The 25,195-nt window shown below is 45.7% G+C and overlaps 1 protein-coding gene across 1 annotated transcript in view; it reads right to left on the reverse strand.

Moving 5' to 3' along the window:
- cacna1fb (calcium channel, voltage-dependent, L type, alpha 1F subunit) overlaps positions 1–23,044 on the reverse strand; it is a 34,116-nt gene extending 11,072 nt beyond the window's left edge. The window contains exons 1-26 of the mRNA XM_071458691.1: positions 21,702–23,044; positions 15,940–16,199; positions 15,670–15,770; positions 15,338–15,443; positions 12,558–12,697; positions 9,793–9,944; positions 9,558–9,710; positions 9,117–9,313; positions 8,931–9,034; positions 8,635–8,786; positions 8,025–8,099; positions 7,535–7,616; positions 7,182–7,208; positions 6,935–7,095; positions 6,362–6,587; positions 6,054–6,261; positions 5,828–5,948; positions 5,595–5,670; positions 5,444–5,495; positions 5,050–5,110; positions 4,500–4,602; positions 3,957–4,086; positions 2,409–2,468; positions 2,224–2,330; positions 1,391–1,478; positions 626–733 (exon numbers count right to left, since the gene is read on the reverse strand). Of these exons, the coding sequence (XP_071314792.1) occupies positions 626–733; positions 1,391–1,478; positions 2,224–2,330; positions 2,409–2,468; positions 3,957–4,086; positions 4,500–4,602; positions 5,050–5,110; positions 5,444–5,495; positions 5,595–5,670; positions 5,828–5,948; positions 6,054–6,261; positions 6,362–6,587; positions 6,935–7,095; positions 7,182–7,208; positions 7,535–7,616; positions 8,025–8,099; positions 8,635–8,786; positions 8,931–9,034; positions 9,117–9,313; positions 9,558–9,710; positions 9,793–9,944; positions 12,558–12,697; positions 15,338–15,443; positions 15,670–15,770; positions 15,940–16,199; positions 21,702–21,723 (3,072 nt within the window). The 5' untranslated portion in view covers positions 21,724–23,044. The remainder of the gene's footprint in view (positions 1–625; positions 734–1,390; positions 1,479–2,223; positions 2,331–2,408; positions 2,469–3,956; positions 4,087–4,499; positions 4,603–5,049; positions 5,111–5,443; positions 5,496–5,594; positions 5,671–5,827; positions 5,949–6,053; positions 6,262–6,361; positions 6,588–6,934; positions 7,096–7,181; positions 7,209–7,534; positions 7,617–8,024; positions 8,100–8,634; positions 8,787–8,930; positions 9,035–9,116; positions 9,314–9,557; positions 9,711–9,792; positions 9,945–12,557; positions 12,698–15,337; positions 15,444–15,669; positions 15,771–15,939; positions 16,200–21,701) is intronic.
- Positions 23,045–25,195: the final 2,151 nt, after the last annotated feature.

Genomic DNA, 25,195 nt, shown 5'->3' on the forward strand with positions numbered 1-25,195 from the left:
GGAACATTTCTTCTTGACTGGTGAGTGAACAGCTGCTGATGCTAATGTTAGCTGTGTAGCAATAACTAAAATTAGAAACAGCTCCTTTAGTAAAGTCAGATCCAACACGTTTTGATTTTCCAGATGCACAGCTCAGATCAGACCTCTGTGTTTTTGGTTTTCTTTTATCGACGATGAGCTCATTGAACATTCACCACAGACGCAGCGCTTCATCCTCTCTCAGCCCCTCAAACAGAGACTTTCAGAGACGCTGCTGGACCCGTTTGAGTCTAAACCTCCAGGGTTGTGTTGTAGTCTGGACGAACAGAAACAAAGACCTTTGGAAATGATGACGTAGACGCCCACGGTGGCTCCTGATTGGCTCTTATCAGCCTGGACTACCAGTGGTGAAACAACATGGAGAATGAATGAAAGTGTTACTGAGCTTGTTGCCTCTGCAGCAGCTGTTGTTCAGCTCAGTTCTGGGTTTGAACTCTACAACTGTCTCTGCTGTTCCTCCTTCAGAGGATTTACTGCAACCAACCGAGAGAAGACAATCTGCTTCCTGTTTACAGCGGCTCGCACGTGCTCAGTGCAGGTGAATGGTCAGGTGATCTGTGTGAACTGATTCAGGTACGGGTCTCACCTTGAAGAGCTGCACTCCGATGCAGGCGAACATGAACTGCAGCAGAGTCGTGACGATCATGATGTTTCCAATGGTCCTGATGGCCACAAACACACACTGGACCACATGCTGCAACACACACACACGTTGGCCTGAGCATTGATTCACAGATTTTTCTATAGAAATGATTGAAATGATTGATCGGTTATCAAAGTGATTGTGATACTTCCTCTGCAGGTTTTAAGTCCAGTGTTAACCTGAGTGACAGGTGGACAGACAGACGTCTTTCAGTCTGTCCTCTCACTGAACAGGGTGACATCACATGACGCTTTGTTTCTGCTGCTGATGAAGACACACTGATCATACACTGGGGGGGATTCATTGGTGGAGGTTGGCACAGAGCTGGACCACCATCTTTGTAATGCATGGTGGGACACCTGCCGACCCAGACCCTGACCCCTGTCCCCTGACCCTTACCAACTCAAAGATGTATACTGGAAATCTAATGTGACTGTACCTTCACCAGAACGACAGGTGTTCTACCACCTGACATCACCAGCAAATCAAATCGACCCAACAGCCTGAGGGGTTAATGACCTCAACAGTCCACCTTTTTAAGTTTGTCACTCATCACTAATGTTAGTGATGATGTTGATGATGATGAAGAACTGTGTTACAGAGATCTGCTACAACGCTGGACCCTGATACTTGAGGCTCTACAGGGTCTGTCCTGATCCAGATTGAAGCTCCGCCACAGACCCCAGGTCTCTGTCAGAGAGAAGTTACCTTGAGACCTTTGGCTCTGTTGATGGCTCTCAGAGGTCTGAGCACCCGGAGGACTCTGAGGATCTTCACCACTGAGATGGCGCTGGAGCTGCAGACACACACACACAGTCAGTCAGCTGGTAGAGGCTGTTTTCTCCCAGCAGGGGGCAGCGCACACATTTACTACAAACCCTGTTCCACACTCCAGCTGATCAAACTTGACTGTCTGGACTCCTCTGTAGTTTGTTTCTGTTGTGTGGTTTTGAGTTTAAATCATCATCTGAATGAACTGCTGTCTGGGAGGAAGGAACTTCCCCTGAAACTGATGCAGGACTATAAAACTGATCAGCAGGACTGGAGAGAAACTGGATTAAAACTAAAAGAAAATATGTGTCTGTTTGTCTCTTCATTTCCTTTAATAAAAAGTTTTTCACCTGATATTGATGAATTCTGAATATCTGATCTATTGCAGCTAGTGACATTGTTGCTAACAGTTTTGTACTGTGTACAAAGCTAAATAAGCTAAATATGAAGCTAAATATGTTAGTTTCAGAGTTAGTTCAGAATATAGTTGTTACCTGAGTGCAGGGTCCTGCCACAGGTATATTTGACAAGTTTACTTTTGTTGCTTTGAATCCAGTCTGAATGATACTGTTTTTATTTGAAAAGAAAAAATAAATGACACACAGGTTGGAGATGTTCCTGCCTCCACATGGTCTAACAGCTGCTGATATTAGTGATGCTGTGGGAAAACTAATAACAGACTAACGTGATTAAACTGGTATTGTCCTGTAACATTTGTCCACATGCTGAACAGATTGTTGAAGGGAAATGAATCAGATTCTGGTACTAACTGCAGGAAGAAGGAGACCAGTGAGACGCTGACGACCAGTAGATCCAACAAGTTAAACCAGTTTCTGCAGAACGAGCCCTGATGGAGGAACGCACCGTGGACCGTCATCTGATCCACAGAGAGAGGATGTTAGCATCAAGGGAGGACTAGAAGAAACAACAGGGTCTGAGTGAGGTGATGTTTTACCTTTAACAGGATCTCCACAGTGAAGATGGAGGTGAAGGCGTAGTCTGCATAACCCAGAATCTACACACACAACCACACTGAGTGTAAACATAACGGACAAATGGGATCAAGACATTTCATCAAAGACTCTCAAGAGAGGTGACTGGACCAAAGTCATTGTTTTGATTTGACACTTAATGGACCTGATTATTAAGATTATCAAGTCCCCAATCAAAGACCGACCAAAAGGTCAGAGGGCAACACCTAGAAAACCCAAGTCAAGATCAACAAGTCCAGATTCGATATCAATATATCCCAAACCAAGACCATCGAGTCCCAAGTCAAAACAGGTCAGCCCACATCAGGTTCAACAAGTCTCATGTCATGACAGGTAAGTCTTGAATCCAGACCAAATGATCACAGATCAGGACCAACAAAACCCCAGACCAGACAGTACAGTCCCAAGTCAAGATCAACAAGTTCCATGTCAAGACAGGTAAGTCTCAAATCAAGAGAACTCAGTTAGACATCAAGATGGGTTAGTCCCAAACAGTCAAGACCAACCAGTCTAAGTCAAGACAAGTAACTGAGAAGACAACACCAACAACTGGTAAGTTCAGATGAGTAAGTCGTAACACATCAAAACATCTGAGTCCCAAGTCAAGACAGGTTCATCCTGAGTCATAAGTCAAAAAGTCAAGACAGGTGAGTCTAAGGTGAGGACAGGCAAGTTTTCAGTCCCAGTTCAAGTTCAAATCCTGGATTTTGTGTTGAGTGAGATTTTCATCAAGTCAAAAGGCTAAAACCCCAAACATGAAGATATTATCTGAGACACCACACAGATGTAAACATATAAAATCTGACTCTGACTTCTTATCTCTGATTTCACCTTGTCACCTGATCTCACACATAAACAGTGTCACTGTTAAAAACTAAACTAAACTAAAAAAAGCTGGAATTAAGTAGAATTATCATTTAATTTTCAGATGAAAATTACATCTTTGAAAATGTTTTTAGTAAGTGGAACAGAGTCAGATAATACAGGGTTAACATTCACGTGTTTGTGTCTGTGTGTGTGTGTGTGTGTGTGTGTGTGTGTGTGTGTTGTACGTTAGAAATCGTTTCTTTCCTCAGCTGTCTCTAATTGCTATGTCTTGCATGAAGACAGCTGCTGCACTGAGAGGGAGTGTGTGTATGTGTGTATGTGTGTGTGTGTGTGTTTGTGTTACTGTATGTGTGTGTGTGCGTGTGTCTGTCTCTGTGTGTTCCTGTATATGTGTGTGTGTGTGTGTGTGTGTGTGTGTGTAACAGTAAACTCTCCTCTTTAGTCACTGACCCAGTTCTGCTGTGTAATCTGCTGAAGCCCCGCCCCCAGCTCAAACCACAGAGGTGTGTTGATGACATCACCAGTGACCTCACTGAGCCACACTCTGCTCTGATTGGCTCTGAGTCTCAAACCAGATTCTCCCCTGAACCCTCAGGTCTGACTTCCCTCCACCTTTAGCTTAGCTACGATGCTAATGCTGTGTTCCAGTTGAACATCTCAACCTCTCAACCCGGTGGACTTACGTTGTTCCTGAAGGAGTGGGCTCTGATTGGATCCTCTGCAGCCAATGAGCAGCTGCTGAGGATGATGAAGACGAGGATGAGGTTGGTGAAGATGTGGTGGTGGATCAGAGTGTGACAGGCCACACGGATCCTGGAGACAGAGAGACAGCACTGATCACTGTCTGTGGACCGGATGAGTCTGAACTGATCCTCAGTCTCTTTGGATCAATAAAACCTCCTCTGGTCCGACTCATTGGTTTGTTGTCACAGCCTCGTGCTAAATGCGAACAACTTTGTTGTGTTATCGTTAATAACAGACTGAGGTGTTGACTGATTTTCTTGACTCTGAGAAAGTTTTCAAATATCAATCTTATTTTTTTTAAATGTCATATATAAAGTATTTTCATGAATTAAAAGTTCATAATAGCAGTAGTTGACCTTGTCTGCAGGTGGAGGTCTGGGCCACAGGGTTTTTTAGTTGCATTACCACGAGTGACCACGTGGATGAACTGAGGAGGTGCTGCACCTCCTCTGTCAGTGCATCCATCATGGAGACAGACTTACGGGTTTGTTTTGCTGAGGCAGAAGAACGCACTGCCTTCTGGGATTGGTAGAATCTTCTCTTTAGGAGGAGTGAGGTCGGCCATCTTTAACTGGACTCCTCCGTCTGACAGGAAGAGAAGAAGAAGAGTGAACAGTTTGGTCCAACAGATTTAAAGTTTCATGATCCTCATGTGTGCAGGTAAACTTGACTCAGGTTATTTGAGTCTCCTTCAGTGACTCCCACAGCAGAGTGTGACGGGCCGGGTCACCCTGACCTTCTGATTGGTGGAGGGAAGACAGGAAGACCTGCAGACACTACTCAGGGCTGAAGAAAAAAGCCCTACTCACCCTCACACAACTCACACAACAATCACACGTACAGTTTCTTTACGATGAGTTCTGATTAAAATCCACAGTGAAGGAACAGGAAGCTGCAGCAGAGGACGTCTCCTCCACAGGCGGATTTAGACTTCATCTGCATGTTTGGATGATATTTTCTCCGTCCTCCACTGCAGCTCAGCTCCTCCTCCCCAAACATCACGTGACTGAAGCGACTCAGATGAGGACTGACCGTCGTCTCCTTCAGGAAGCTCCTCCTCCTCCTCGTACTCGGTGTCTGCATCGATGTCGACCTGAGACAGAGTCAGACCGAGACTCAGTCCTGAGAGTCTGTGCTCAAGGAAAACTTTAACAGACCTCACCTGTGTCTGATCTGACACGATTAAACTATCACAGTAAAACTACTTCCTGTATTTAAAGTATCAAAGCAAAAGTATTTCCTGTAGTGAAACATGACGCCTTCATGTGTAAAGTCACTGGTCTGTAAAGTAAACTGATGTAAAGTAACTGTCAGCTGAGATGTGCTGCAGGAGAAGCATCAATGAAGTACTTCTGAACTGTACTCAGATACAGTACTTGAGTAAATCTACTCAGTTTCTTCCCACCAACACAGAGTTTAAAGTCACCTTCACTTCTCCCTCTTCAGCCTCCTCCTCCTCAGCTCCCTCCTTCTTCTTCCTGCAGAAACAACAGGAAACAGGAAGTAAACACTTCTCCTTCCACCACATCACATTCCCTCCTGTCTCCTCCCTCCTCCCTCCTCCCTCCATCACTCACTCGTCCTTCTTGTCGTCTCCGTCTCCTCCGGCCAGGTTGTCCACAGCAATGGCCAAGAAGACGTTCAGCAGGATGTCTGACACACGCTAAGAACACGCAACAACATTCAACACTGTGCAGAGCAAAACATCACACACTGAAGTGTTTCCAGATTGATCCAGATTTTCCCGCAGCACCCGAATGCACCAACAGGAAGCAGATCTCCTGGGTGTGGGTCTGCAGGTGAAGGATACAGTTACCACAGATGAAGAGGATGACAAAGTAAACACAGACGATCATCCCTGGAAACACGGGGCCTCCGTACGCCATGATGCCGTCATACATGACCACGTTCCAGTCCTCACCCGTCAGGATCTGAACACACACCCACACATGTCCACACTGTAGTACACTCTGCAAATATCTGGCACATGAGGACACGAGCGGCGCCAGGCTGGAGCCGAGGGGGTCAGGTGTTACCTGGAAGCAGGTGAGAAGCGCCTGGGGGAAGGCGTCGAAGGTGCTGCGTTTGGTCTGTGTCTCGTCAAAGTTGAACTTCCCTCCGAACAGCTGCATGCCGAGCAGAGCGAAGATGATGAGGAAGAGGAAGAGCAGCAGCAGCAGGGAGGCGATGGACTTCATGGAGTTCAGCAGGGATGCCACCAGGTTGGACAGAGCCGTCCAATGGCTGCACAGACACAGAGTGACATCAGTGATCGATTGACTCTATGTGAGGTGTTGGTGTCAGAGGATGTGGACTGTGACCTGCCTCAGGTGTGCTCTCTCACCGTGTGACCTTGAAGATCCTCAGCAGGCGGACGCAGCGCAGCACGGAGATGCCCAGCGGCGGCATGATCTCCATCTCCACCAGGATGGTCTCCATGATGCCGCCACACACCACGAAGCAGTCGAAGCGGTTGAAGAAGGCCACAAAGTAGTGAGCCAGACCCAGACTGTACATCTTCAGCAGCATCTCCACGGTGAACAGAGACAGTAGCACCTTGTTGGCGATGTCTGCAGAGACGGAGGGAAACAGCTGAGCAGGTAATCCTTCACCTGTACCAAGTTTCACTCAGGTATTAAAGACACAGGACAAAGTTTGAGTTCAGCTGCATGTTGATGATTTTCCCCCTGCATCAGACTCAGATCCTCTCCTCTGATTGGCCGACTGACCTGTTGTTACTAGAGCTCCAGAGAGAAGCCTGAGAGAGGAGATGTAAAACTACACTGAGATGGTTTTTGGTTCTTAAAACCACAAATATATCTTCTGATGGAGATCAACACTTCAGATAAAACACAGAAGAAGTTAAAATATGGAGCTTTAAAGAGCTGTGTGTGTGTGTGTGTGTGTGTGTGTCTACCCTGGACTTGTGTCAGCCAGTCAGGTTGGTTGTAGTGCTCGGAGGCGCTCAGAGAGGTGTTGAGGAAGACGAGCAGCAGAACCAGCCAATAAAATGTCACAGATTTCACAGCAGTGCGACAGTTTCTGCGACAGACGCGATTCCAGCGACGCAGCGTTCGACTGACACAGAAACAGACGTCGTTACGGTGACGTGATTAACAAACACACCTGTGATCTGCTGAGTGTGTGACGGTCAGTGAACTCACCAGCAGCTGATCTTCATCATGCGGGCGCTGAAAGGAGATGGACTGAGGTCAGTTCACTGTGAGTCAGTAGACTGACAGGTAAACTGTCTTACCTGGTCTTGATGACATCACACACTGTCAACATGAATATTAGACATCAGCTGATATGTCTAATCAGCTGTTTCAACATGTTCTACATGTTTCTGCAAAGTTTATCTGCAGGTGTAAATGTATAAACGGGCCCTCAGGGCTCAGGGGCCAGAAACAGAAACATAACTGTAATAATATTAATGTAATGAGTGAATATGTTCATTTATGTATCAGATATACAGTGTGTGTGTGTGTGTGTGTGTGTGTGTGTGTGTTTGTGTTACCAGCAGGCCTGGCAGCAGTTGGTGTGTTCCTCATCGATGTTTTCAGTGTTTTCAGAAGCTGTTTCACTGGCGGGAAGACTCGCTGAGAGAGAGAGAGAGAGAGAGAGAGAGAGAGACAGAGAGAGAGAGAGAGAGAGACAGAGAGAGAGAGAGAGACAGAGAGAGAGAGAGAGAGACAGAGAGAGAGGGAGAGAGGGAGAGAGAGACATAGACAGAGAGAGAGACAGAGACAGAGAGAGAGACAGAGAGAGAGGGGGAGAGAGGGAGAGAGAGAGACATAGACAGAGAGACAGAGAGGGATGTTGTTTTCTTCCTGTTTACTGTGTCTCTGAGTTTGTTTATAAACACTAAACGTTTGATGTGAACCTGATCAGAAACAGGGTCAGACACAGACCCAGATCTCGCACAGGGACCCACTCAAGTCTTTCCACATTTAGACTGACCGAGGTGTGTGTGTGTGTGTGTGTGTGTGTGTGTGTGTGTGTCACACCGTGTGTTTCATTGGAGTGACTGAACCAGCCGAACTTCCCTCTCTTCTTATCAGACAGATCTCCCAGAGACGGACCTGAGACAGAGAAACACAACAAGTCACAGACTCACAACTGAGTCATGTAACGACAGAACTAAAGCAGCAGAAACAGGACGTGTGCTGTTGTTCTTCACTGAGTCAGAAGCAAAAACCAGACTCCTCCGTCCTCCCTGTACCTCTGGATATCTACATCCTGTCACCTGTCCACCTTCCCCTACAGGGAAGTCCTACGTCTTCCACCTCACTGCTCTTCCTGTCACATCCTGGACTGGTCTGAACTCAGGCAGGTCATTTATGTCTCAGTGATCCACTGACTGGACACAGCTGAGGTTCGTCCTCTGACAACTTTGTATAATGACAATAAAATAAATATAATCCAGATAACTGAGACCAGCTCCTCATCACTTCCTCTGCCTCATTGATCAACTCATTTGCTCTAATTGACTTCATTGATTGACATCCATTAACGTCACTGACTGATTCTTTATTTAACTGTGAGTAAACGACTGTAGCTGAACACACACACACACACACACACACACACACACACACACACGTGTCCCTGTCTTACGTGGGTTTCCGTCCTCGTCCAGTTCGTCCATGTCCTCAGCCTGAGTGATCCAGTCCATGTACCCACACAGGTCCTCCTCCATCTGCTGCTTCTCCCTCAGCTTCTGGAAATCTCCCCGAGCCTTCGCCTTCTCCCTCTCCTTACTGAACTCTCTGCAACATTCACACCACGTTCACACAACGTCTCATAAAAACACTGTGACGTCTCCACAGACCCACAGAGCTGTGATGTGTGAATATGTTTATTTGATACGTGTCAGTGACGAGTGAAGTGTTTGTGTCGTGGAGACGACGAACCCGCTGAGGACTCCCAGAACCAGGTTCAGAACGAAGAACGAGCCGAAAATCACCAGACTGACAAAATAGACCCAGGGCAGCTCGAAGCCAATGGCGTCATTCATCTGCACAGAGAGAGACATTCATCACACACACACACACACACACACACAGAGTGGACGACGGGGGAGGGGTGTGAGAGTTTACCCAGTACAGGACGTCGGTCCAGCCCTCCATGGTGATGCACTGGAACACGGTCAACATGGCAAAGAAGAAGTTGTCAAAGTTGGTGATTCCTCCGTTGGGACCGTCCCACTTCCCCCGACACTCTGAGCCGTTAACCACACACTGACGCCCATGACCGGCAAACGCACACGGCACCGGGTCGTCCTCCACATAATTATCTGACAAACAACAAGCGTCAGATATTAAAGATTTAATCAGAGTTCAATCTGCTCAGGTCAATGCTCCTCTTTCCACCTGACTCTTTAAACTCACTGTTTCATCATCACAGCATTTAAACATCAGATGTTGTGTCAGAATATTCACAAAGTTTTCATTTGTATTTTTGATTTTCTGTGAAACATCACGTCATATTTCCTCACTGTCCGTGTGTGTGTGTGTGTGTGTGTGTCTGTGTGTGTGTACCTGCTCCTATGTAGTAGCAGGTCCTGTGCATGCGTCCAATGAAGAGCTCCAGGCCGATGATGGCATAGATGATGATGACGAACAGAACCAGCAGAGCGATGTGGAGCAGAGGAACCATTGCCTTCATGATGGAGTTCAACACAATCTGCAGACCTGACAGACACGCACAAAGCTTAACGTGTGTTCACCACACACACGCACACACACGCACACATACACAGTCCAGTGGACTCACTGGGGACTCCAGAGACCAGCCTGAGGGGCCTCAGGACTCTGAAGGCTCTCAGAGCTTTGACATCCAGACCTCCAGGTTTCCCTGGCATGTGGTGAGTGGTTGCCTGCTCGCCAGACTTATGAGTCATCGTCTCCAAGACGACACTGAACAACCTGCATAAACAACAACAGAAGAAGAAGAGGGAGACTTAGTTAAGGATCATTTGAAGGTTTCAGTGGGAAGGAAAAATCTGAACTTTCATTTTGTGACCTTGAAAACGTAAAGTAACACAGTGATGAACAGCGGAGTATCATCTGCATATCGGTGGAGACGAATGTTGTGGTTGTGAATTTCCCTCCATCCACTCTCTGCTGCCTGTCGGGGGCCGGTCACAGATGCAGCAGCTTCTCCATAGCAACAGTTTTCTGCCTTCTCCTATTGGACCCTGAGCTGATCCCAGACCAGATGAGATCTATAATCTGGGTCTACCCTCTGGGGCCTGGAAAAACCTCTATAGGAAGACCCCCAAGAGTCATCCTGTGACCTTGGATAAGAATGACCTGCAGTGATGCTGTGATCTTTATAAAATCAGAGTTCTCCCTGCAGGTGAAACAGCCACTACACAACCTTTGACCGATCATATTAAAGACATCGGGAGGAGATCTAAACTCTGACTCCAGCCTGTTTCAACAAAGCCGACAAACACTGAGATAAAGAATCACAACTTTTCTGAGCCTGGGTTGAAAACCAGATTTTAGATCATCAAAGACACATCACAGAACTTCTCTCTGAGATAATCAGGTCAACACTGATGTCAATTAAAAATCATAACTACATTTTGTACCATCATATCTCCAATAATACACACACACACACACACACACACACACACACACACACACACACACACACTCCTTCAGTGTCCCACATACAGCAGCCTCTCCTGTACCGTCCCTGAATGTAAAGTGGAACAGAGCGTCCTCAGGCAGCGTTACCATGACAACTGGCTTCATCATCACTGGCCCGGGGACGTCCAGTCACACCAGCGTCATACAGCGAGGACACAACACCAGCATGGAGGACAAAGCTGTGGACCTGCAGGACTCAGTGTGACCTCAGAAGGTGACTCTGGTGTGTCTCCTCCTCCTGACACAGTCTCTGTCTCAGGCCTGATGATGTCTCAGTCTCCATTAACACACCTGGATCTTCATTATGAGATGAGGTTCTCAATCATTTCCATTAAAGGACCCACAGCTCGTTTCACACTGTCTGTCAAAGCGGAACCACACCCTCCAGTGACTGTGAGGGGTGTGGCTGCATAGAGTGTGACGTAAAAGACAAAAACAAAACCAATCTCGCAGTCAAAAAAAGGCCTTTCAAGATTTTTCATGTGATATAACATGTTGCAACCATATTTATTAATGATATATATTTCATTTACATTTACATTTACATATGCATATTTATTAAACACACACATATTTACTGAACGTGTGTCTACAATATAGGCAGTGACATAGATATTTGTATGAGTGAGACATATATGTCAGCATTTCTAACAGGTTCCATGTCATTTATACGTCTGTGTACAAATATATTTTATATTTGCTAAAACGATCCAATGAAACGAGTGAGAGTGAGGTCACACGTACAAAATAAAGAGGAGCGAGTGTCAGTGTGACAGTCTGAGCTCCGTGTAGCAGGGAGGGTGTGTGTATTTAGAGCAGAGTGTAGTTACAGTGAACAGTGATCACAGTCGACTGTCACATACACTCAACGCAGAAAACACCAAAACGAGATCAACTGTGGCGTCGCTGCAGGGTTTGTTCCTCCACCGGCCACAGGACTTTACTGCAGTCAGATCAGATCTACTGCTGAAGACACACACACACACACACACACACACACACACACACACACACACACACACACACACACACACACAAAAACACACACACACACACACACACACACACACAGACACACAGACACACACACACACACACACACACACTCATACTTGTACTTCTATCTTTGTGAGGACACTCATTGACATAATGCATTCCCTAGCCCCTTACCCTAACCTTAACCATCACACCTGAGTGCCTAACCCTGACCCTGACCCTGACCCTAACCCTGACCTTAACCTAAACCTAATTCTAACCATAACTCTGAAACCAAGTCTTAACCCTCAACATGTGATTTGAAGGTGTCTCAAAAAGTGAGGACCGGCCAAAATGTCCTCACTTTCCCAAAATGTCCTCACTCTGTTAGTAAAATACTTTTTTTGGTCCTTACTATGTAGCAAGTACAAGTACACACACACACACACACACACACACACACACACACACACACACACACACACACACACACAGACTCAATAGGGAGAGTGACAGAGGGCAAGAAGAGAGAACCACGACCTAAAGACAGGACCGACATCTAAAGACAGAACCGAGATCTAAAGACAGAACCGACATGTAAAAGAAAACCAACATCTAAAAACAGAACTGACATCTAAAGGGAGAACCGACATGTAAAGACAGAACCAGCATGTAAAGAGAGAACTGACATCTAAAGCCAGAACCGACATTTAAAGAACCGACATCTAAAGACACAATTGACATCTAAAGCAAGAACCAACATCTAAAGAGAGAACCGACATCTTAAGGGAGAACCGACATCTAAAGAGAGAACCGACATCTAAAGGGAGAACCAACATCTAAAGACAGAACCGACATCAAAATACAGAACCGACAGATCTGTTAGTTCCTGTATTTTCTCACCCAACGATGACGATGACGAAGTCAAGCAGGTTCCAGCCATTGCGGATGTAGGAGCTGGGGTGCATCACCAGGCCGTAGGCCAGGATCTTCAGGAAGGTTTCCACGGTGAAGATGATGAGGAAGACGTACTCCACTTGTTCCTGAAACACAGAGACCATGTTCCAATTAAGACACAGAATGTTATCGAACCCTGAACATCTGCAGATGTACAGATCCCAGAGGACCAACTCTTCAGATCATAACTCCAGGTTCTGTCCTGCAGCACCACCATCAAGACACACTTCACCTGTCGGGCTCCACAGGGAAACAGCCTGTAGAGGTTCATGGAACAGACATTCAGTACTGTGTCTTATAAACACTTCATTTTAACCCTTTATTTATTATTTATAAACAGAACATAAACATCTAATAACTGCTTCATTTATCTCATATTAATTACATACATATACATATGTGTGTGTGTGTGTGTGTGTGTGTGTGTGTGTGTGTTCTGTGTTTTGTTTTTATTTATAGGGAACTGAACCTTTAATTCCCTGAGTGAAGGTTTGACTGCTGGAGGAATTTAACACAGAGAGGAAGCTGTGTGTGTGTGTGTGTGTGTGTGTGTGTGTGTGACCTGGTAAACGTGGATGTGGAGAATTTGTGAGCATTTCAGAGGATTACCAATCTGTCATCATCTCTACTACACACACACACACACACAAACAAACACTCAGACACAGATACACACACACACACACACACACACACACACACACACACTGTGGCCTCAAATGTGATGTCCAGCTCTCATCTCGTTCTCTCTGTTAGCTGCACACAAACACTGCGAATTGAATCAGCAACCTTCTCTCAATTAACCTTCCTTTTCTGACCAATCAGGATGGAAGAGCGGTCCAGCACTGTTACCTGATTGGTCAGTCAGAGACGGTTGTTTCAGCCTTTACTGGCGCTGTGTGTGTGTCTGTGGCAGTGTGACCCTGCAGGGATTAATGACAACATCCTCCTCTTATAAAGCAAGTTCAGTGGCGTGTGTTTCTCTTCTGTGATTGGCCAGCATGTAGCCAATCAGATAGCAGCTATTATGTGTTCATATTTAAATCTGCTACATCACACTCTGTTCTAAACCATTACAGGGCTTCCTAATTATATATGAGGGGTGGAGCTTAAAGTGTCATCACATGGAACTTAAAGATTCAGTGAATGATTCATGAAGAATTAGAGAAACAGTTGTTTGAAGAGTTTGGACAAATTCCACAGACAGTTGATTTATGAAGTAAAGAAGTAAATCCAGTCCTTCAGTAAACACACATTAATGTGATTTCATAAATAAATAGAAATACTTGTGTGTCCTTTTCTATTTTTACTCCTATTGATTAAACAAAACTAAACATGTCAGTCACACTGATGAAGGCAGCAGGCTGACTCGTTAGCTGGCTCAGTCAAATTAGAGGAAAACCTCCTGCTAGCCTAGCTTAGCACAAAGACTGGAAGCAGAGAGACGCTGTTAGCCTATCTTAGCACAAAAACTGGAAGCAGAGAGACGCTGTTAGCCTATCTTAGCACAAAGACTGGAAGCAAATGTGAACAGTTAGCCTAGCTTAGCACAGACTGGAAGCAAGGGGGAACTGTAAGCCTAGCTTAGCACAAAGACTGGGAGCAGAGAGACACCGTTAGCCTAGCTTAGCACAAAGACTGGAAGCAAGGGGGAACTGTTAGCTTAGCACAAAGACTGGGAGCAGGGAGAAACTGTTAGCCTGTCATGTCTGCTGCATGTGAACCTTTAATTCATCATTTACACACCTGACAGAATGACTATGCAGAAACACCTGAACACACACACACACACACAAACAAACACTCAGACACAGACACAGACACACACATACACACACACATTAACCTGAGGCTGAATGTTAACACCACCTGAGTCTGTTCACGTCTTGCACTGAGTTAAATGTTCTCCTGCTCCTACTTCTTTCACTTACATCTTTGTTACTGTGTATTTGTGCAGTTGTTCAGTTGTGTAGTTGTATAGTTGTGTAGTTGTTCAGTTGTGTAGTTGTTCAGTTGTGCAGTTGTGTAGTTGTGCAGTTGTGTAGTTGTGTAGTTGTTCAGTTGTGCAGTTGTTCAGTTGTGTAGTTGTGTAGTTGTGTAGTTGTGCAGTTGTCTAGTTGTTCAGTTGTGTAGTTGTGCAGTTGTTCAGTTGTGTAGTTGTGTAGTTGATCAGTTGTGTAGTTGTGCAGTTGTGTAGTTGTGCAGCTGTGTAGTTGTGTAGTTGTGCAGTTGTGTAGTTGTGTAGTTGTTCAGTTGTGTGGTTGTGCAGTTGTTCAGTTGAGCAGTTGTGTAGTTGTGTAGTTGTTCAGTTGTGTAGTTGTTCAGTTGATCAGTTGTGTAGTTGTGTAGTTGATCAGTTGTGTAGTTGTTCAGTTGTGTAGTTGTGCAGCTGTGTAGTTGTGTAGTTGTGTAGTTGTGCAGTTGTGTAGTTGTTCAGTTGTGTAGTTGTGCAGTTGTTCAGTTGAGCAGTTGTGCAGTTGTGTAGTTGTTCAGTTGTGTAGTTGTTCAGTTGATCAGTTGTGCAGTTGTGTGGTTGTGTAGTTGTTCAGTTGATCGGTTGTGCAGTTGTGTAGTTGTTCAGTTGATCAGTTGTGTAGTTGTTCAGTTGATCAGTTGTGCGGTTGTGCAGTTGTGTAGTTGTGCAGTTGTGCAGTTGTTCAGTTGTGTAGTTGTTCAGTTGTGTAGTTGGTCAGTTGTGTAGTTGTTCAGTTGTGTTGTGGTCTCACCAGGTCGTGGTTGGTAGAGTTGGAGTCGTCCTCAGGAAACGGTTTGGAAACTCCCAGAGCAACACAGTTAGCGAAGATGGCTAACAGGATGAAGATGTCAAACGGTCTGAGAGACACGTTAAGGAAGCTGAGCAGGGTCAAAATACATAAAAACTGTTTCAGTGTGTTTAGTTTCTCTGCTTCTGTGGTTCAGTAGTGAGAGAAAACATTATACTGTTATTATTATGTTAAATATCAGTTTACTGAGGACTCAATAAACTGCCCGTCAGTAGATGAAAGGGTTAATTAGACTGGTACAAAGCTGGCAGATGACTAGTCAGAGTAAAGGATACTTCCACTCGACAATGGAGAGAGCGGCTCGTCTGATTGGATTGTTGAGTTTCAGACAGAACAGCGCTCGAGGAGCTCGCTGGACTTGATTACTGCCCTGCACCTGAAGAGGAAGAACATCATCGTCATCATCATCATCAATAACTGTTCAGAACAGTTACTGAAATAAAACGTGAGTCGGAAAATCGGACTGGTCTGAACTTCTTCAGTTAGAAACAACTGTGTCTCACCTGTGTCTTAGCGTGTTGTCTCATCTTAGCGTGTTGTCTCACCTGTTTCTTAGCGTGTTGACCTCTCCTTCTCTGTGTTCCAGTCGAACTCGTGGTCGAGTGAAGCGTGTCAGTTCTCGTCATCCTCACACCTCCCTCGTTCTCTCCATCCAGCTCTTCGTCCCACTCTGCATCCCTCTCCTCACCTCCTCCTCCTCCTTCTCCTCCCCCATCCCCCTCTCCTCCCTCCTCCTCCTCCTCCTCCCCCTCCCCTCCTCCCTCCTCCCCATCCACTGCGTTGGTGTAGCCATTACGACCAGCACCTGGAGACAGAGGAAATGTGTTTTCTGAGTGATTCGCTGCAGTAGGTGTTGTTTCCATGACGACGACGTATCCACAGTTGGTAACTTGATGATCGATTGTATTGATGACTGAGGTACCAGTAGGTTGACACAGTTACTATGTGATTGATAAGAGATTTAATTATGGTGAACTGAGACTCTGAGGGTCTCTTTTATCTGGACCAGGAACAAAGTGCGACCTGCCCTGATGTCTCTGACTAACACCTCACCTGAACCTCAGGTGAGGTGTTAGTCAGCTGGTTGGTGAGAGGGGTTTAAGGGAGGAGAGGAGGAGAGGAGGAGAGGAGGGGAGAGGAGGAGAGTGGGGAGGAGAGGAGGGGAAGAAGAGAGGAGAGGGAGGAGAGGAGGAGAGGAGGAGAGGAGGGGAGGAGGAGAGGAGAGGAGGAGAGGAGGGGAGGGGAGGAGGGGAAGAAGAGAGGAGAGGGAGGAGAGGAGGAGTCAGTCAGAGGAGAGGAGGTAAAGTGAAGTGAAAGAAGAGGAGGAGAGAGATGTGACAGTTTCCAGAGGAGGCGAAAACAGAAATACTGTAGTGAACAGCTGTGACCTAGATCTGTGTGTGTGTGTGTGTGTGTGTGTGTGTGTGTGTGTGTGTGTGTGTGTGTGTGTGATCTGGGCCGTGATTTATGTGTTAGTACCTGAGGACCCTGAACACACACACTCAGACACACACACACAGATAAACCCAGTGATGGACAGCACAGTGAGATTATACGATGATCTGGTCTCTCTTTCTGTCTCTGTCTCTCTCTGTCTCTGTCTCTGTCTCTGTCTCTCTCTCTCTCTGTCTCTGTCTCTGTCTCTGTCTCTCTCTCTCTCTCGACCTTTGTTTAGTGATTTCCTAGATTTCTTGCATTTCCCAGAATGCCTTGTTCTGTCCAGCTGTTTTTTTACTTGCAGGTAGAAAGTGAGAGCAGAGAGTCAACAAGTATTTTCATCTGCTCAGACACAGGACGTGATTCCCACCTCTGTCAGCCAATGGTAGAAGGAGTTAGAACTTACGCTGCTCTGCTTCTCATTCTCACACACACACACACACACACACACACACACACGGATAGGGGGAGCTGGGAATCGAACCACCAACCCTGGGATGAGAGGACTGATCGGTGTGATGGATCAGTGACTGATGAACCTTAACCAGCGTCTGAGGAACATCAGTCCAAACATGATCACCATGGAAACAGCACCACGTCTCCTCCTCTGAACTCTGAGCTGCATCTCAGCAGGTTTGTCATCCGTCCAATGAGCAGCTGAGGTTTGTACGGTGCAGGTCACATGACTGTGGGTCACGTTGTTTTATTCCCGTGTGGAGGAGCTGCTTCACCCGCAGGACAACAAGAACCACCGACTAATTATCCCTGAATTATCCCGAGTCAACTCACATCATCATGACAGTGTGTGAGTGTGTGTGTGTGTGTGTGTGTGATGGTCTAACAGGGCAGCTCATGACTCGCACACAACCCGCATCCGCCTTGTTAACTTTCTACTTTTCACTGCCCAGTCTCAGTGTGAGTGTGTATGTGTGTGTGAGAGTGTGTGTGTGTGTGTGTGTGTGTGAGAGTGTATGTGTGAGAGTGTGTGTGTGAGAGTGTGTGAGAGTGTGTGTGTGTGTGTGTGTGTGTGTGTGTGTCATGCTGCCCTCCAGCCTGGTCCAGCTGGAAGGTCATCAGTTCATTTAGTGAATGTTGGGGCAGTTTTTCCTTCTTCACTGCTCAGATCACACACACACACACACACACACACACACACACACACACACACACACACAGAGCTGCCGCAGCAGTAGTAGTTTTAACAATATAAAGTCCATCATTAGCTATAGACAAATTGAACTGATTAATCAATTAATCAATGTATTGATCAACAGAAAATGGACTGGCCTCCAGTCTCTAATGTGAAACAGGGTTAGGAAACAGTGTGAAGACGTCAGTGAGCACCAGGAGACGTCAGAGACATGAGGTCATGATGCTGAGGTCAAAGGTCACTCTTCCCTTAGTTTGGATTAAAAACTTTATGATGACGATGAAACAGATGATGACAGAAGAGGAACAAACAATTTGATCCAATCAGCTCTCGTCAGCTTCCTCAATGACCCACAGGGCCGTCCAATCAGAAAACAGGACCACGAGTTACTAAATGCTGTTAGTGATGGTTGGTTTAGTTGTCAGTACATCTGTGTAATAGTTTAAACCAGTGGTTCCCAACCTTTTCCAACTCATGACCCACAAGTTTGGCTCCTGGTTCTGACTGAATGAATCAGCTGTGTCTCAGTTCAGGGGCCACATCCCACGACTAGACTGTCCCATTTCAAAGACTCCTTCAGATGTGTCCTCTACGTCCTCTGAAGGATGTGGCCCCCGGACACAGTGACGTTAGTCCTCTCAGCAGTCTGATGTGCACACAGGTTTCAGGTGTTGTTTACCTGTCTATAGATACGAGGGCGGAGCTTTAGTTTCAGAAGTGTGGAGACACAATAATGTTAAAACATCAGAAAATACGATCATATGATCATAAATGACCCTAAAAGTTTCAGTGTTTTTCATAATAAAAGTTGGTGGTGGGGCAACCCGTCAGCCGAGTGGTTAGGGCGCGTAACACATGAGTGCAGGTGCTCTTAGCAGGCAAGTCACTGGTTTGATTCCCCGACCGCCCTGACTCTTTCTTTGCCCCCCCCCCCCCCGTCCACCGTCCACCGTCCACTGTCCACTGTCCTGTCCAAAAAGGCACAAATGCCCCAAAAATATCTTTTAAAAAAAAGTTGGAGGCGACAGGTCACAGCTCCACCTGCTGGCATAAGGTAAAAAAGCAGCTGCCAAAAAAACGTAACATGCCCTCTGAGGTCCTCATAAGAACTGGTCTGGCCTGGTCTGGTCTGGTCTCACACGTGTAACAGCTGAACTAACTGGAGCTGTGATATCGACCTGATCAGATAAACTGTCTCCTCACTCTGAACTTAAAATAAGCCTCATTCCACTGCCTGAACAAAGGGGAGGATTAACTCCGCTGTCATGGCAACAGATGATGTCACGTGTGTTAATGCTTATTTCCATGACAACGTTATCAGAAGGTCCGTAGAGGCCATCTTAGTTCAGTGAGCAGAGAGCAGGAAGTCTGATCCTCCACCAGGATCAGGATTAATGAGTCCCTCTTCAAGTGGAGACGATGTGTACAATCAACATGTCTGTTCTGTGTTTTACTTGAGAAGCACCTTGACCTCTGATGACCTCTGATGACCTCTGTGATCCTGAGAGGGAAACCTGTCTGTGAACTGATGGAACCACAGTGAGGCTCAACCTGCTTTAGTCTCAGGTCTAAATCTACAGTGAAGCTATGAGGCTGCTGCAGTGAGACCAGTGATGTCAGAGTGACATCAGAGTGACATCACAGAGACGTTAAATTTCAGTTGGAAATGCAAATCTCATGGACACTGTGACATTAACATGATGTTGGCAGGAGACGATGTTGGATTTTGATCCCTGAACTAACTCATAAACACACAGACTGTACCGAGAGCGGTGTACCTTCCATCATCGCCATGGTTACTACAAAAACGGTCCTGTCTTGGTTTTAGGAAAAGATGGTGATTTGGGTTAAAATAAGTTCTTCCTCAACATTAGACGATCTTTGATGTCATGGTTACGATAATAAGAACGAACGGTCATGGATAATAGAAACAACATAAACTGCTGCTGTCACATGGGAATCGAACACGGCTCTCCTGGGTCATATCACAGTCTGGGAGCTGAAGCAGGAAACGTTAACATGATATTGTTCCTGTCTGTGTGGCAGCACTGCATCGATGTGGACCTGGTCTCTGGATGTAGATCTGGTCTCTGGATGTGAACCTGGTCCCTGTGGTCAAAGTCTAAAACTTTACACACCCACCATCCACCCTGACCTCTGACCTCTGAACTTTACCTTTGCCACCAGGTTGTAAGAGTCTCACGATGTATAGAGATACTTTCCAGGAGGCTGAAGCTCAGATTTTCTGCTGCGGTTCATCCTGAGTGTTATGACCCATCCAGGCTCCCGTACTCTGACTCTCTTCAGTGGGTGTGGACCAGGTGTGGACACAGCACCGTGTGAACTGTGAGGATGTCTGTGTTTCACCTGGACTAAATGAGTCAGTGACACCTGAGCAGTGAATGAACCTGCTCATCCTGTGAACCGCAGCTGTCTGTTTGAAGTCACACTCAACAGGAGTGAGTCTGGTTTCTACCTGTAATCCAGAGGTTTAAACTGTGAGGGAGGAGGTGAGGTGGGGGGGGGGCAGGTGTCTACACAGGGACACACAGTCACACCTGAACCACAGACCTGAACCACAGACCTGATTGATTTAATACAGACTAAAGGACGATGCTCATCTCACAGCCCACAGAGTAACTCACTGATTCATGACACCGTTTTACTTCCTGTTGGTTTAATCTCTCTGGTATCTAAACTCAGATTCTGTATCCAGGTGCGGAGGTTAAACCAAAACTCCTCCTGAGTGAAAATTCAAAGTTCGGCTCCTTTACAACGACTTTTTCTAAAATCCGTCTCCACATCTGGTCTTATTGTGAAAACAAGACCAACTAACAAAACATGATCCGCTGATGTAATCATGAGCTGTGTTTTACATCAGTCCAGAACCAGAACCAGACCAGTGCAGCTTTAAAGGAGCAGGTCACAGAGTCAGTTCCACCTGACAGGAAGCTCAGCCACCTCTGAACAACACTGATGATGAGGATGATGATGGTGCTGCTGAAGGTGTGAATCTTCACTCCATAGATCATCATGTGACTCGGTGAGAAGCTGCAGCTCTCTCTGAACTCAGACTACACACCGAAGACAAACACACAACAACACAGCTGCACAGTTAGTGTGGGTCTGAGCAACATTTCAAAATAAAGTGTCAGGAAAATGATTCTGGAAAATTCTCCCTCGGTGAAACCAGGGTTCGTTCACGATGACATCAGTGATGAAGACCGAGACATGTGGTGAAAGCTCCAGACAAAGCTTGTGAGTGGATGTTGAGTTTTGTTAATTTGATTGAATTTGTGCAGTTGAACTTCAGTAACAATGAGCAGTCGAGTCTCAGTGAGCTGCGACTAAAGACTAGTTATTGATTGATCAGTTGGTTTTTGATTGATTGATTAGAATGTCTCGTTCAGTCGCTGTGACACAACAGACACCGACTGCAGGGGCTGATGGGAGCTTTGACAGACTTACATTAATATTATGTTATCAAAACAGTTAATTGATTTTCTGTTGATCAACTGATCGATTAATGACCCAGTTGTTTCAGTTATAGATACCATGTAGACCTCAGAAGGCGGGAAACTCATAACTGTGAAAACCTCCACCAGATTCACTGTGAACACATGACACAGCTGATCAGATCTGATCTGATTAATCGATCAGTACTTCCTCTATCGAACACACACGGATCAGCGGATTAAAAGCGTCATAGTCACTTCTTACTTTTGCGGCTCTCCTCGTACATGTCCGCTGCTTTTCTCTCTCAGCCCCAAACACCGATAATCATCTTCAATCGATCCGCAGTTTGATCACTTTTGAACGATGCCCATCAGCTTCTTCTTCTTCTTCTGATTCGCAAACGCAAACAACTTCTCCGCGTTTCACCCGCGGTCACCGACAGATCTCTCTATCAGTCCACTTTTCCTCTGCTGCAGCTGCCGATCAGTTCATCGATTCCCGATTCATTCATGAAGTCACTGAAGACTGGAGGAAAAAAAGTGATGAAATGAAATGAATCCAGTGACGAATTCAGCCTCTTTTTCAGCTTCAGTTCACTAATCTGACTCTCGCTCTTCATCTATCTGTCCATCTCTCTCTGCCTCCCTCCCTCTCTCTCTCTCTCTCTCTCTGTCTGTCAGGGTCTCTCTGCCTCTCTCTCTCTCCCAATTGGGGATTAAATAGAAAAAAAGCTCAGTGTGTTAAAGGGGAGGGCAGCTGGAGGCGAATTAAAGGCGCAGAGAAATAAAAATGGGACTGAAGAGACTTCGTTATTAAAAAGAGATTTTAAAAGACAGAGATATCTGATGATGATGATGATGATGATGATGATAAGTGGTGATAAACTACAGTGAAGATTGAGCTTCAGTTTCAAAAGGTTTGTTTCCTGCTGAGAAGGTTCAAAGCTGAATTTAAGTGAAGAGTGAAATTATTTGACATTTGACCTTTTTCAAAGAAAAAAGCTTTGATTCGTCTTTTAGGGAGCGTTAGTTTTCAGACACAGGAAAAGAAGAAGAAAATCATTACAGTTTGGTCAGTTCATGGTTTATTGGTTGGAAGATGAATGAGTGAGATGAGTCAAGGTAAATCAGGTCAAGTCTGAGTTGGTTTAGTGGAATTAAATCAAGTCGAGATGAATCAAGTCGAGATGAATCAAGTCGGCTCTGAGGGAAAATCTTTGCTGGATCTGAGGGTCTAATGACAGAGGCTGTTGTAGCTGTGCAGATTAAAACCCAGAGAAGCCTTCGTCACGTCACAGGTACGGTTGAACCTGGACTCTCACTGGATTATAAGTCCTCCTGACCTAAGGACTCAGCCTGAGACCAGCAGGGACCAGCGGAGACCAGCAAGGACCAGCAGGGACCTGCAGGGACCAGCAGGGACCAGTGGAGACCAGCAGAGACCAGCAGAGACCAGCAAGGACCAGCAGAGACCAGCGAGGACTAGCAGGGACCAGCGGAGATGAGCAGAGACCAGCGAGGACCAGCAGGGACCAGCGGAGACCAGCGGAAACCAGTGGTCTGGATAAGAGGTGGAATCCGGACGACTCAAAGGTAAATTGAAGGTTTAAGAGGATGTTGATGAAACATCGACCTTCACTGCCAAGACAGAGGTGAAGGGTCTCTGCTTCATTATAGTGTGAGGGACACACACACACACACACACACACACACACACACACACACACACTGTATTAGTGTAAAATCTGTTGGTTGATGGAGTCTTAATGTTCATCTTCAACACAAAGTCAAGAGGGAACACTGAACTTCCACTGACCTTTGACCTCCTTCATCTCCTCGTCCCCGTCCTCTCCTACTCTCCCCCTTTCGTTCTTTTATTCCTCCATACCTCTCTACCTCCTTCTCTTCCACGCCTCTTGTTTTTTACATCCTCATTTCCTTGTCTACCTCCTTTTGTCTCTCACCTCCTCTTCATTGGCCTAATTTTCTTTCTCTACCTCCCCTTCTCCTCTTTCTTCCTCTTTTTCTTCTCCACTTCTTTTTTATTTTTTCTATAATTTTCTTTCTTTTTTCTTTCGCTCCTCTTTCCTTCCTTGTTCCTTATATGCCTCCTTGTCTCCTCTCCCTCCTCCGGATATTCTGCTCCTCCTTTACTTTCTCTTCCTCTTTATTCATCTGTACTGTCTGGCATCCTCCTGTAACTTCCTGTCCTCTTCCTCTTCTCTTCCTTCTTTACACCTTTCCCTCCTCTTCAACCACCTCTCCACCTCCTTTTCGTCCTCATTTTCCTTCTTCTGCCCACATGGTCTCCTCCTGATGCTTCACCTCCAGATGGAGGAGGTGATAGACAGATAGATGGATGGATAGATAAGAACCTCTGTCAGCATCACATCAGAGATGGCAGGATGCAGTGTGTGTGTGTGTGTGTGTGTCACTAAGCTTCTATATTAAGCCGTCTATAATCCTGCTGCTGGACTCTCAGAGAGGATTTATGTCTCTCTCTCTTTTCTCTCTGTCATTTGTTGTTTCTGTTAAAATGCAAAACAAACTCACTGATGAAACGTCAGCGTCATGAACAGCGGCTTTTCCTGAGCTTTAACCGTAAACACTGAGCTTCCTCACTGGTCACATGAAAACTGACTGGTCTGGAAACAGACCCTGGATCAGTGTGTGTTGTTTGGACCTGACTGTGTCTGTAGACCTGGTTGGGTTTGTTTGTCCTGTGGTGATGGACGAGGCTCTTGGTGATGTCACCCTGCTCACCTGACTGTCACCTGTTGTTGGAGCTGTGTTATTACTCTTTTCTGTTTAGTTGTTCAGATGATGGAGATCCTGAATGAAATGATCCATAATATTGTCTGATTCTTCATTTATTGATACATTTGTTTTGTTCTTTCTTTCTTTCTGAATCAGCATCTGAATAATTTCTCCTTTTTTGTATCTCATTTTTCTCTCTCTCCCATAATCCTCTCTGTCTGCCCTCATCCCCAGATTATAAACACATCTCTGCTGCCTCCTGCTGGATAAATGAGATTTTACAACCAGTGAGAGAGAGAGAGAGACAGAGAGAGAGAGAGAGAGAGAGAGGAGGGAGGAGAGAGAGAGGAGAGAGGAGGGAGGAGAGAGAGAGGAGAGAGGAGGGAGGAGAGATGACTAGAGGGGGTAAAGAAGGAAAGGAGGAGGAGACAGAGGCAGGATGCATTTACTGTGTTGTTGTTTTTTTAAACTGTTTAAATAATTATTATTAAATATTACAAAACTTTAAATTAACAAAACAAACATATTTTCCTGATTAAACGTTAAAGACATTTTATTAATGAAAGATTTTCAGTGCAGGATTTTACAGTTTAGGTTCAGTGAGTGAAGGATCTGGATTCTTCCTCTGATGAAGACGAGTGATTATGTGTGACAGACTTTAACCAGGTGTGTATTTACCTGATGAGTCTCACTGAGAGCAGCTGATCATCTCCACCACCGGAGGAGGCCGTCACACACACTTTTACTTTGAAAGGATTTGGAACTTTTATTTTTATTGTGGTGCTGAAGGAAAAGATCTTAAACCACTGGAGATATGTGTCCTCACACACAGGTGTGTCTGTGTGTGTGTGACTTTAAGAACAGTGTGCAGGTATAAATGTTCAGCAGTTCAGTGTTGATCTCTGATAAAAACTCCGTCTTCCATCCAGAACCAGATGAGGCTCAGGACCAGAACACACATCACTCTGACCTCTGTCTGAAACCATCAGCTCAGACCTGAGT

This window comes from Trachinotus anak, unplaced genomic scaffold (genome assembly GCF_046630095.1).
Source record: "Trachinotus anak isolate AG129_WGS33_773 ecotype Australia unplaced genomic scaffold, CSIRO_AGI_Tana_v1 ptg000022l, whole genome shotgun sequence".
In the NCBI taxonomy this organism is placed as follows: Eukaryota; Metazoa; Chordata; class Actinopteri; order Carangiformes; family Carangidae; genus Trachinotus; species Trachinotus anak.